The sequence below is a fragment of the Ursus maritimus genome, unplaced genomic scaffold, assembly GCF_017311325.1.
Source record: "Ursus maritimus isolate PB19 unplaced genomic scaffold, ASM1731132v1 scaffold_3, whole genome shotgun sequence".
NCBI lineage: Eukaryota > Metazoa > Chordata > Mammalia > Carnivora > Ursidae > Ursus > Ursus maritimus.
The window spans coordinates 90,329,597-90,341,985 of NW_024425563.1; the positions used below are offsets into that span (position 1 = coordinate 90,329,597).

Here is a 12,389-nt window from a genome sequence, read left to right on the forward strand (position 1 = left end):
TGTTAAAATAAACCAGTAGATTAAAGTAGCAGAGCTATTTGAAGCCGTTTAATATAAGAAAACTCTGGAGGGCATTATAGCATACAGTAATAATATTTATAATGACGATTCTACATTATCAAAAAGATTAAATTATAACTTTTAAAAGCTGTTTATTAAACAAGGAATTATACTGTATTTTAGACTTCCATCAAAAAGAAACAAGTAAGTTTTGATAATTAAAAGGATAAACATTGTTCTTCTGGAAAATTTGTCAGTACAGAGTTCCTTTTTTCTCCAAAGAAGTGGAATGAACAGAACTTTATAATAGTGAATTTTTTTCTTGTAATAGGATTTGTGTTTCTGTGTTGTATTTAATAGTTAGATCTTATCTGATCAGACTCATTCATGTCTGAATTGTGAAGCCATTTAGTGTAGTGGGAAGAGCATATACTTTTGAGATAGCTAAACCAGATTTTGAATCCCAGTTTCACTGCTAGGTAACTGGGCAGCTTTGGACAAGTTAATATGTCTGAGCTTATTTTCTCACCTGCACAATGTACAGAATCTTCTCATCTGTTCAGAGATTTTATGCATGTATAAGCATATTGGGTAAATTTATCCTACCCTCCTTCACTTTTTAAAATTGGTAGTGTAATGCATCTACTGTTCATCATCATCTTGCTTTTTTTTACTTAATATATCTTGGAGAGCATGAAATAACAATACCCATGTACCTACCCCATCCTTTTTAACAGTTGTATTACACAGTTTGGATAAATATCTTATAATTTTTATTTAACCAGAGACTTAATTTCTTGAACTATAAACATTGTAATTTCAAGAGGTAGGAACAGACATTATGAATTAAAATAAAATTAAAATTAAGAAAAACGTCATTTGGTAACTTGATTTTATTTAATTTTTATAGGAGAAATGGTAGCCTTAAAGAAAGTACGTCTAGATAATGAAAAGGAAGGCTTTCCAATTACAGCAATTCGAGAAATTAAAATTCTCCGGCAGCTTACCCACCAGAGTATTATCAATATGAAGGAAATAGTGACTGATAAAGAAGACGCTTTGGATTTTAAGAAGGATAAAGGTATGCATGCATATTTACATAACCAGTTCTGCATAAGCATGATGTTGCTAACTTGCAGATTTTGTCATAGGTATTGACCAGTTGAGTAATTACTGGGTACATAAAACTATTACATTAATGTCATACTCTAATTTTAAGTGTAGTTGAGTTGAAGAATTATTTATTTACGTGATTTTTGAGTCACCTTAGTGAACAAAAAAGCATATTTGTCAGTAGTAGTGTTTGTTTTTGAGCATCAATGCATAATTTTTAGTCTGCATTTTTTAGTTATTGAGAAATAGTTTATAGTAGTATAGAATATATTTACCTTACGTTTTTAATATGATGCCTTAACATACAAGGAAACTTTATGGTAGACATTTATATTATTTTGGAAGGTGTGGAGGCAAAAATCTTACCTGAAATTGCCTTTAATGAACTATAGTGGCATATGCTTGACATTTAGCAGAAAAGCTAAAAAGAAATTAGCATGCTTATTAAAGTAGTTATCAAAAGGCATATGGTGGGTGAAAGGCTCTACTTCTAGTAGCTTTTGGATCTTCAAAGTAAGATTTTTGGAACCAAAGTTGACTCCATTATAATCTGTGGTTTTCAAAGAGCAAAATTCTTTTTCAAATTAAATCTAAGATAAGAGAGTAAAACAGATATGTTCTATTGAACGTGGTACTTAGCCCCCTGCCATCCCCAACTACACACACACACACACACACACACACACACACACACTTACTTTTCTGGGGAACAGTATAAAAATGATTGACATAATACATGGTAATTTGTGGATAGAAACTTTTTTTGACAGTATTCTGTATGTACTATGAAGATAACTAGAATCATCTTTTTAATTGGGGTCCTTTCCATTAGTTTTTGTCCATTATAGTGCCCATATTGCTTAGCTTGATTTTTAATCTAGTTTGTACTTTTCACCTTATTTTTCGTTGTTCCTTATTGCATAGTAGAAAGGTTTGACTTGTGTTGCAATGTCTGGAATTTGTGACTTTGCTTATGAACAGTGCAACCTTATTAGGAAGGCCTTTAACCGTTACTTTTGAGCCTGTGACCTCTTCATCTATTAAAGGGAAACATTATTTCTCTTACTTTGTAGTAAGGATTAAATTATGATCTTATACACGAGGATTGTGTGTAATGTTTTTCATTAACCTAGTACTGTAGTCAAATTAATATATTTGTTCTTCAGCATACCCTGAACCTCCTGCTTCTTTGATCTTTGGGATCGTGTCCCTGCCTTTTCTTTAACCCCATCTCTGCCTTTTTCTGATTGTCCACCAAGCTTCAGTCATATAGGTGTTTTGAGTTGTCAGATATGCCAATGCACTTCTCTGTCTTAAAAGTCTTTATATATGCTGCTTCCCCGGGCTTAAACCTGTCTACCCCCAACAGACATGCACGCGCACAGACACACACGTGTGTGTGTGCACACCGTTTGAAAGGCTGCTCTCATCCTCTGGGTCTCAGACTGAATGTTACTTTATCAGTGAGGCCTAACAGGACCACTTTCTGCTCTGTGTAGACACATGCAATTTAAAAGCCTTATTTTGTAATTCATAACTTTTTTCAGAATAATTGTACTGATTCGTTATTTATTTGTTTCTCCACATGAGGATGGGAATCATACCTGTTTTATTCATTCTTATAGCCTCTACGTAGCTCAGTGATTAGGCCATGGAAGGTCCTATGAGTAACTAATTGCTGGATGAGTAAATTAGCTCCACTAATTACATCCTGTCCTTACGTTAAGTAACTTTTTAAAAGACTGTTATCTTTGAACATAAAAGTATTCTTTTCCTTGTATTATATTTATGGCCACTGTTTATTTTTCTTACTATATTATAAATTCCTTTGAGTCCTTTATTTTTTGTTTTGTTTTGTCTCCCACACAATGCCTAGCACTGTATTTTACAAATTGTAGATTTCATATATTTGCTTCCTCATCTTCTTTTTCCCCACCATAATCCTGTTTGTAATTATTGGAATCATGATAAATAAAGTGTTTTACTATGTGAGAAGTTACATTTAGATGATAGGTATTAGTTAAATATAGTACAGTATGTCAGGGAGTATGTAATTTAAAACATAAAATCCTCTTTCAAAATAATTTATTTTATTGAAATATAATTGACATAATATTAGTTTTAACAACATAAGGATTTGATATTACATATATTGTGAAATGAGCACTGCAATAAATCCAGTTAATGTTCATCAGCACACCTCGAAGTTTTTTTTCTTGTGATGAGAACTTTTAAGATCTCTCTTAGTAACTGTCAAATATCAATACAGTATCTTTAACCATAGTTACCATACTGTGTATTACATCCTCATGGCTTATTTATTTTATAATTGGAAATTTATACCTTTTGACCCCCTTCATCCATTTTGCCCACCTCCTATTCCCTGCCTCTGGTAACCACCAATCTGTTTTCTGTACCTATGAGTTTAGAGGGTTTTTTTGTTCTTGTTTTTGTTTTAGATTTTACATATAAGTGAGATCATATGATATTTTTCTTTCTCTATCTGACTTCTTAGTACAATGCCCTCAAGGTCCATTCATGCTGTTGCAAATGACAAGAGTTCCTTCTTTTTTATGGCTGAATGATATTCCACTGTAAATTTAAAATACATTTTCTTTACTCATTCATCTTTCTTGACAGACATTTAGGTTGCTTCCATGTCTTGGCTATTGTGAGTAATGCTGCAGTGAATGTGTGGGCGCATATATCTTTTTGAGTTAGAATTTTATTTCTTTTTCTTTTTTTTTTTTTTTAAAGATTTTATTTATTTATTTGACAGAGAGAGAGGCAGCCAGTGAGAGAGGAAACACAGCAGGGGGAGTGGGAGAGGAAGAAGCAGGCTCCCAGTGGAGAAGCCTGATGTGGGACTCGATCCCAGGACTCTGGGATCACGCCCTGGGCCGAAGGCAGACGCTTAACGACCTAGCCACCCAGGCGCCCCTAGAATTTTATTTCTTTTGGATAAATAACCAGAAGTGGAATTATTGGATCATATGGTAGTTCTATTTTTAATTTTTTGAGGAACCTCTATACTGTTTTCCGTAATGGCTGCACCAATTTACATTCCTACCAACAGTGCACGAGGATACCCTGTTCTCTACATCCTCACCAACACTTACTATTTCTTGTCTTTTTGATAATAGTCATTCTAATAGGTGTGAGGTAACACATAATCCTTTTTATATGAATCTGTTAATTTTGATGGGAACCATGATGAGGCAGCCTGATTTGGTGAAAAGGGAACTAGATTTGAAGTCCTTGGGTTCTAATCTAGCTCTGTGCCATTATACTAATTGTGATTGCTATCCTGGAGCAGAAAGACAGTATGGGAACTTTGATTTAATAGTTCATATTAAAATTCATAAAACTAGGAAAAATAAAATCAAATACCTAAAACAATTTAAATATGAAAATTATAAACACACATATGAAGTAACATTGCTAGTATAAAAATATAAACATTTGCATTATTATAACACAAGTTTTTGGCTATATAAGAATAACGCCATAAAGAATTTTTGAAAGCTTGGCTCTACGTAAAAATGAAAAAAATTAATTACAAAATATTGAAAAATTGAAAATAAAATACTATTTTGTTTTAAAAAAGAAATCATCTTTAAGAAAACAGGGTTAAGTAGTATCAGTAAATCAAAGGTGGATTTTTGTGCAAAATCTTAGAGAGGCTGATGAGCTTTTTCTGAAGTAATCTGGGGGAATGGAGGAAGGCTAAACTAATTCTTAGTTTTTTCCTAGTATTCTTTATCATTAGACAGTCCCATCTTTTTAATAGCTGAGGGGTTCTTTGAACCTTTTTGTCTGTTTTTCAGTATTTTTATTGTTAGCAAGGGAGAGCTTTTGTTTCAAAGGAAACATTTCCTGGACCTCTAGATTTTTAGTTGATCTTCCAGGATGGAAAGAGAGTGGGATGCAATTATGGTATTAATTTTAGTACTCTAGTGTTCATATTTCACTGTTCATCAAATATTTGAACTAGAGTGTGAACTATTTTGCAGTAGAAGTTTTGCTTTTATTATTTTCTTGCCCCCGCTGAGGATTATGAATTTATAGAAAGATACTTTCTGAATGAATGTAATTATATTCAATTAAAAAATTTAAAGCAATTTGGGGCCCCTGAGTGGCTTGGTTGAGCGTCCAACTCTTGATTTCCACTCAAGACCGTCATGGTCTTGGGATTGTGAGATCAAGCCCCATGTCAGGCTCCACATTCAGTGGGGAGTCTGCTTGAGATTTTTTTCTCTCCCTGTGCTCCTTCTCCCACTCATACTCACATGCTTGCTCTCTCAAATAAATAAATAAATCTTTTTAAAAAAATTTAAAGCAGTTTATAATTTTCTGGGTAGAGAAGACTTTTTGTTTTGCAACTATATGCAGTATAAGATAAATCTGTTGTCATCGATCTCCATCTCAAGATGTAAATATTTAGTATTCAGATTTTTAAAAACCCCAATTCTGGTATCATTCCAACAAAATACTGTTTTGGTACTTAAAATTAACACGATATCCTGGACAACCAAAAGCCAGTATTATAATTGCTATGTTCAAATTAAGTTCAGCTATAATGCTTTCAATATTAGTATTTGTTTGAAGAGGGAATTTTAATTTGGAATTTTCCTAGAAATGAGGGGAAAAAATTCTATAGTAAATGCTTATGGGAAAGTGTCACTATGTGGTTGAGGGGAAAAGTCTCAGTGTCACTCTTCTATAATCTGTGATTCTCATATGGTGCTCCCTTGCGCTTATATCGCATGTTATAGACCGTTCTCTTAGACAGTGGAGCCAGATTTCCTTCCATTCTCATATCTTTGTACATAAAACTCTTAATCACATTGGATTATTCCCTTAAATAAATTAATATAAGTAGGATTACTAGGTCAAAGGATTTGAACTTTGAAATCTCTTGACACATGTCACCAAGTTGTTTTCCAGAAAGGTTGTGTCAGTTTATAAGGCAGGAATAGAAAAAACTAGAAATAGAAGGGAACTGGCTCAACTTGATAAAGGACATCTATGAAAAACGAGGATGTCTACTCTTACCATTTCTGTTCAACATTACCAGGACAATTAGGGAAGAAAATTAAATAAAAGATAATCAGATTGGAAAGGAAGAAGTAACTGTCTCTAATGTGTGTGGTGCACATGTGTGTATATATACACACTTTATAGAGAATTCTATAGACTCCACTAAGAAACTCTTAGATTTAATAAATGAGTTCATCAGAGTGGAAGAATACAAGATCAGTACCCAAAAATCTGTTGTAGCTTTTTACACTAACAATGAAGAGTCCAAAGTGAAATTAAGAAAACAGTTTAATTTGTAATAGTCTTAACAGGAATAAAATATCTAGGCATAAATCAACAGAGAAATGTAAGGTCTCGTACCTTGAAAACCATAAAACATCATTGAAAAAAATTAAAGAATACCTAAATAAGTGGAAAGACATTCCCTGTTCATGGATCCAACAAACTTAATATTACTAAGATGGCAAATTGATCTGTATATTCATTTCAGTTTCTATCAAAATCCCGGCTGGCTTCTTTTTGGAAACTGACAAGCTGATTTTAAAATATATATGGAAATTCAAGAGAGGTAAGACAGTCAAAAAATACCATTAAACAGAAGAACTCAGACTTCCTGATTTCAAATCTTACTATGAAATTAGAGTGATCAGACTGTATAGTCCTGGCTTTAGGGTAAACATAAGATCAGTAGAGTAGAATTGGAAGACTAGAAATAAAACACTAACATTTTTGGTGGTCAGTTGATTTTCAATGAAGATACCAAGACAATTCAGTGGTAAAGAATAGCGTTTTCAGTAATCAGTGCTGGCTCAAGTGGATCTCCATATGCAGAAGAATGAAATTGGGCCTCTTCCTTACATCATACATAATAATTAACTCAAAGTAGATCAGTGACTTAAATATAAGAGCTACAACCTTAAAATTCTGAGAAGAAAATATAGGAGTAAATCTTCATGACCTTGGATTAGCTAAAGCTTTTTTTTTTTTTTAAAGATTTGATTTTATTTATTCGACAGAGATAGAGACAGCCAGCGAGAGAGGGAAACAAGCAGGGGGAGTGGGAGAGGAAGAAGCAGGCTCACAGAAGAGGAGCCTGATGTGGGGCTCAATCCCATAACGCTGGGATCACGCCCTGAGCTGAAGGCAGATGCTTAACTGCTGTGCCACCCAGGCGCCCCTAGCTAAAGCTTTCTTAAGACATCAAAAGCAGAAGCAATAAAGGATTAAGTAGATAAATTGAACTTCATCAAAATTAGAAACTTTTGTGCTCTAGTGAGTATTACTGAAGAAGTGAAAAGACCATTCACAGAATGGGAGAAAATATTTGTAAAGATCTATCTAGTAAGGAACTTATATCTAGAGTATATAAGGAATTCTTAGAACCAAATAATAAAAAGACAACCTGTTTAAAAAGTGTACAAAGGCTCTGAATCAATTTTTCCAAAGAAGATATGCAAATGACCAATAAGCACCTAAAAAGATGTTCAATATCATAGCTATCAAGGAAATGCAAATCAAAATTACAGTGAGATTCCATTTCATATGTGCTATAGGATGGCCATAAGAAAAAGGGTAGATATTAAGTGTTGGGAAAGATGTGGAGATTGGAAGATTCAAACATTACTGGTGGGAGACTCACACATTACTGATGGGGTTGTAAAATGGTACAACCATCTTGGAAGACAGTCTGTCATTTTTTTCAAAATAGTAAACACAGAGTTATCATGAGACCTAGAACTTCTACTTTTCGGGGTATATCCAAGAGAAATAAAAACATATGTCCACACAGAAACTTGTATACTAATGTTCATAGCAGGATAATTCATGATAGCCAAAAAAATGCAAACTCAAATGTCATTCAGTCGATGAATAAATAAAATCTGGTATTGCACATACAGTGCTATATTATTATGCCATAAAAGGGAATGAAGAATTTAAACCAACAAATTTGATAACCTGGATGAAATGGACAAATTCATGGAAATGTACAACCTACTAAGAATTATGAAGAAATAGAAAATCTGAACAGACCTATAACTGTAAGGGAATGAATCTGTAACAAAAACTTCCAGCAGTCACAACTAATAAGTCCAGGACCAGATGCTTTCACAGGTGAATTCTACCTGTCATTTAAAGAAGAATTAACACCAATCCTCTCCTGACTCTTCCAAAAATTTGAGCATGAAGAAACACTTTCACACTCATTCTATAAGGCCTGCATTACCCTGATACCAAACCCAGGCCAAGACACGACAAGAAAAGAAAACTATAGGGGTGCCTGGGTAGCGCAGTCATTAAGCGTCTGCCTTCGGCTCAGGGTGTGATCCCGGTGTTCCAGGATCGAGCCCCACATCAGGCTCCTCCACTGGGAGCCTGCTTCTTCCTCTCCCACTCCCCCTGCTTGTGTTCCCTCTCTCGCTGGCTCTCTGTCAAATAAATAAATAAAATCTTTTAAAAAAGAAAACTATAGACCAATATTTCTGATGAATATTTATGCAGAAATCCTCAGAAAACACTAGCAAACTTGATTCAGCAGCATATTAAGAGGATTATACACTATGACCAAGTGAAATTTATTCCTGGAATGCAAAGATGGTTCAGCATATGAAAATCAGTCAGTGTAATACATTACATTAATAGAATGAAGGAAAAAATTCACACAGTCATCTCAGTAGATACAGAAAAGCATTTGACAGAGTTTAGCACTCTTTCATCCTAATGACACTCAACAGACTAGAAATAGAAGGAAACTATGTCAACATATTAAAGGCCCATATATGAAAATTCTCACAGTTAATATCATACTCAACTGGTGAAAGACGGAAAGCTCTTCTTCTAAACCAGTGAGAAAACAAGGATACTTAACTTTTGTCTCACTGTTCAGCATAGTGAGAGCAATTAAGCAAGAAAAAGAAATAAAGGCATTAAACTTGTAAAGGAAGAAATAAAATTATCTTTGTTCATAGACAGTATGATCTTATATGTAGAAAGCCCTAAAGACTCTACCAAGCCAAATGTTAGAATTAATAAATGAATTCAGCAAGTAGGAGGGTACAAAATCAGTGTGCAAAAAACATGAGTTTCTGTATTCTAACAGCAAAAAAATCTGAAAAGGACACGAAGAAGACAGTTTCACTTACAACAGCATCAAAAGAATAAAATATTTAGGACTAAATTAACTAAGGAGATGAAAGACTTGTACATTGCAAATTACAAAACATTGCTTAAAGAAGTTAAAGACACCATAAATTGAAGACATCTGTGTTCCTGTATTAGAAGACTTAATATTATTAAGATGTCAATACTACCCGTAGTAATCTAAAGATTTAATGTAGTTCTAATGAAAATCTCAGCAGTGGTTGTTGCAGAAATGGAAAAATTCACCCTGAAATTCATATGGAATTTCAGAGGACCCCCAAATAACCAAAGCAGTCTTGGAAAAGAACAAAGTTGGAGGTTTCACACTTCCTGATTTCAAAACTTATTACAGAGCTACAGTAATCAGACTGTAGTACTGGCATAAAGACAGATGTATACACCAGTGAAACAGAATTGAGAGCTCAGAAATAAACACTGGAATATATGGTCAAATGATTTTTGACAAGGGTGCTAAAATGGGGAAAGGTAGTTTTCTCAACAAATGGTGTTGGGAAAACTGGATATCCATATGTGAAACAATGAATTTGGAGTCTTACCTAACACCATATTAAAAAAAAAAAAAAGCAACAAACCTCAAAATGGATCAAAGACCTAAATATATGAGCTAAAACTAGAATACTCTTACAAGAAAACATAGGGGGGAACTCACTACATTGGGTTTGGCAGCCATTTCTTGGGCACGATGTCAAAATCACAGGCAACAAACCCAAACTAAAAAAAAAAAACAAAAAAAAAAGGAAATTGGATTACATCAAAATTTAAAAAACCTTTTTTTAAAAAGTAAACTCTACACCAAACATAACATGAGGCTCAAACTCATGACCCTGAGAAAGAGTCACGTGCTGTACCAACTAAGCCAGCCAGGCGCCCCAAAATTTAAATGTTTTGTGGGGGCTCCTGGGTGGCTCAGTCGTTAAGCATCTGCCTTCAGCTCAGGGCGTGATCGCGATGTTCTGGGGATCGAACCCTGCATCAGGCTTCTCCACTGGGAGTCTGCTGCTTCTTCCTCTCCCACTCCCCCTGCTTGTGTTCCCTCTCTCGCTGGCTGTCTCTTTCTCTATCAAATAAATAAATAAAATCTTAAAAAAAAATAAAATAAAATGTTTTGTGCATCAAAGGACATAAGAGAGTAAAAAAGCCACTCATGAGATAAAATATTTGCTAACCATATATCCGATAAGGTTTCATATTCAGTGTAAGAACTTCTACAACTCAACAAAAATAAAAGGGCAAAGGACTTGAATGGATTTTAAGCATATGAAAAGACATTCAACATCACCATTAGGGAAATGCAAATGAGAACAACAATGAGTTACCACTTCATACCCATTAAAATGGCTATTATCAAAAGAACAAAAACAACAGAAAACAAGTGATGCCGAAGATGTGGAGAAATTGGAGTCCTTGTTCTTTGCCAGTGGGAATGTATAATGACGAAACTGCTGTGGAAAGTGATACAATAATTCCTCAAAAGGTTAAAAGTAGAATTCCCATATGATCCAGCATTTCCACTTCTGCTTATATACTCAACTGAAAGCAGCATCTTGAAGAGATAATTGTACCTTATGGTCATAGCATTATTCGCAGTAGCCAAAAGGTGGAAGCAACCCAGAGGCCCTTGGATGGATGAATGGATAGGCAAAATGTGGCATATACATACAATGAAATATTATTCAGCTTAAGTCTTAAGAGGAAAGGAAATTCTGACACAGCTACAACATGGATGGACCTTGAGGACATTATGCTAAGTAAAATAAGCCAGTCACAAAAGGAGAAATCCTGGATGATTTTACTTATGGGAAGTACCTGAGGTAGTCAAATTCATAGAGAAAGAAAGTAGAATGGTAGTTACCACGGAGTAGACGTGGGGGTGCAGGATGGGCAGTTACTCTTTAGTAGGTACAGAATTTCAGTTTTGCAAGATGAAAATTCTGGAAATGGATGGTGGTGACTGGTTGCGCAGCAGTGTGAATGAACTTAATGCCACTGAACTGTACATTTAAAAATAGTTACTGTGGTTGATTTATATATATTTACCACAATTCAGAATTTAAGGAAAAAAGAAATGAAGAACTGATATATATTATAACATGCGTGAACCTTAAAAACAATGTGCAAAGTGAAAGAAGCTAGTTAAAAAAGGCTATGTATTGTATTATTCCATTTATATAAAATGTCCAGAATAGGCAAATCTGTAGGAAAAAATAGAGTGGTGGTTGCCAGAGACTTGGGGGAGGGGCTGAAAACGGGGAGTGACTGCTAATGGGTGTGCGGTTCTTTTTGAGGTGATTCATTGTGGAGACGGTCGCACAACTCTGTGAATACATTAAAACCCAATTGAATTGTATACTTCAAATGGGTGAATGTATGGTGTGTGATCTCAGTAAAGCTGTTATTTAAGACAAAAGCCCGAAGAGCTCCCCCAGATTCTTCATTTTGATGAAAATACTGTGTAAATTGAGAGGGATAAGTGTAGTGGATAGGGTGGGTGGGTCAGTATAGAAGATGAGGCTGGTGGGGCGCCTGGGTAGCACAGTTGTTAAGCGTCTGCCTTCGACTCAGGGCGTGATCCCTGCATTATGGAATCAAGCCCCACATCAGGCTCCTCCGCTGGAAGCCTGCTTCTTCCTCTCCCACTCCCCCTGCTTGTGTTCCCTATCTGGCTGGCTGTCTCTCTGTCAAATAAATAAATAAAAAAAGAAGATGAGGCTGGAAAGGTAGGTTAGGATAAAATATGGCGCTTGACCCTAAATACAATGCCTAGGTACCAAAATATTTTTTACTTTCTTGAGAAAAAATAACACAGAGCAATGATTTTGTTAGATCTTTGACAGTTTGGATAGGTAAAAAATGGTATCCTGTGTGTTCAATGTGTTTCCAATAATTATTTTCTTTATTGCTATAGAGATTGGACAGTTTCCTGTGCTTACAGGCCATTTATATTTCTTTATGCATATATTGCCTATTTTTATGTCCTTTGCCCATTTTTTTAAGTTAGTGCATTTCTAGTGTTACTGTTTTTCTTAATTGATTTTGATTGTATTTGTAACATAGTGAGAATGCTCGTCTTTGGAATG

General features: G+C 34.7%; 1 protein-coding gene across 2 annotated transcripts in view; it reads left to right on the forward strand.

Annotated features, from left to right (window-relative positions):
- Nucleotides 1-12,389, forward strand: part of CDK13 (cyclin dependent kinase 13) — a 118,889-nt gene that overhangs the window by 36,181 nt on the left and 70,319 nt on the right. For both annotated transcript variants that reach the window (XM_040644421.1, XM_008703610.2), the window contains exon 5: nt 911-1,081. In XM_040644421.1, coding sequence (XP_040500355.1) covers nt 911-1,081 — 171 coding nt within the window. The remainder of the gene's footprint in view (nt 1-910; nt 1,082-12,389) is intronic.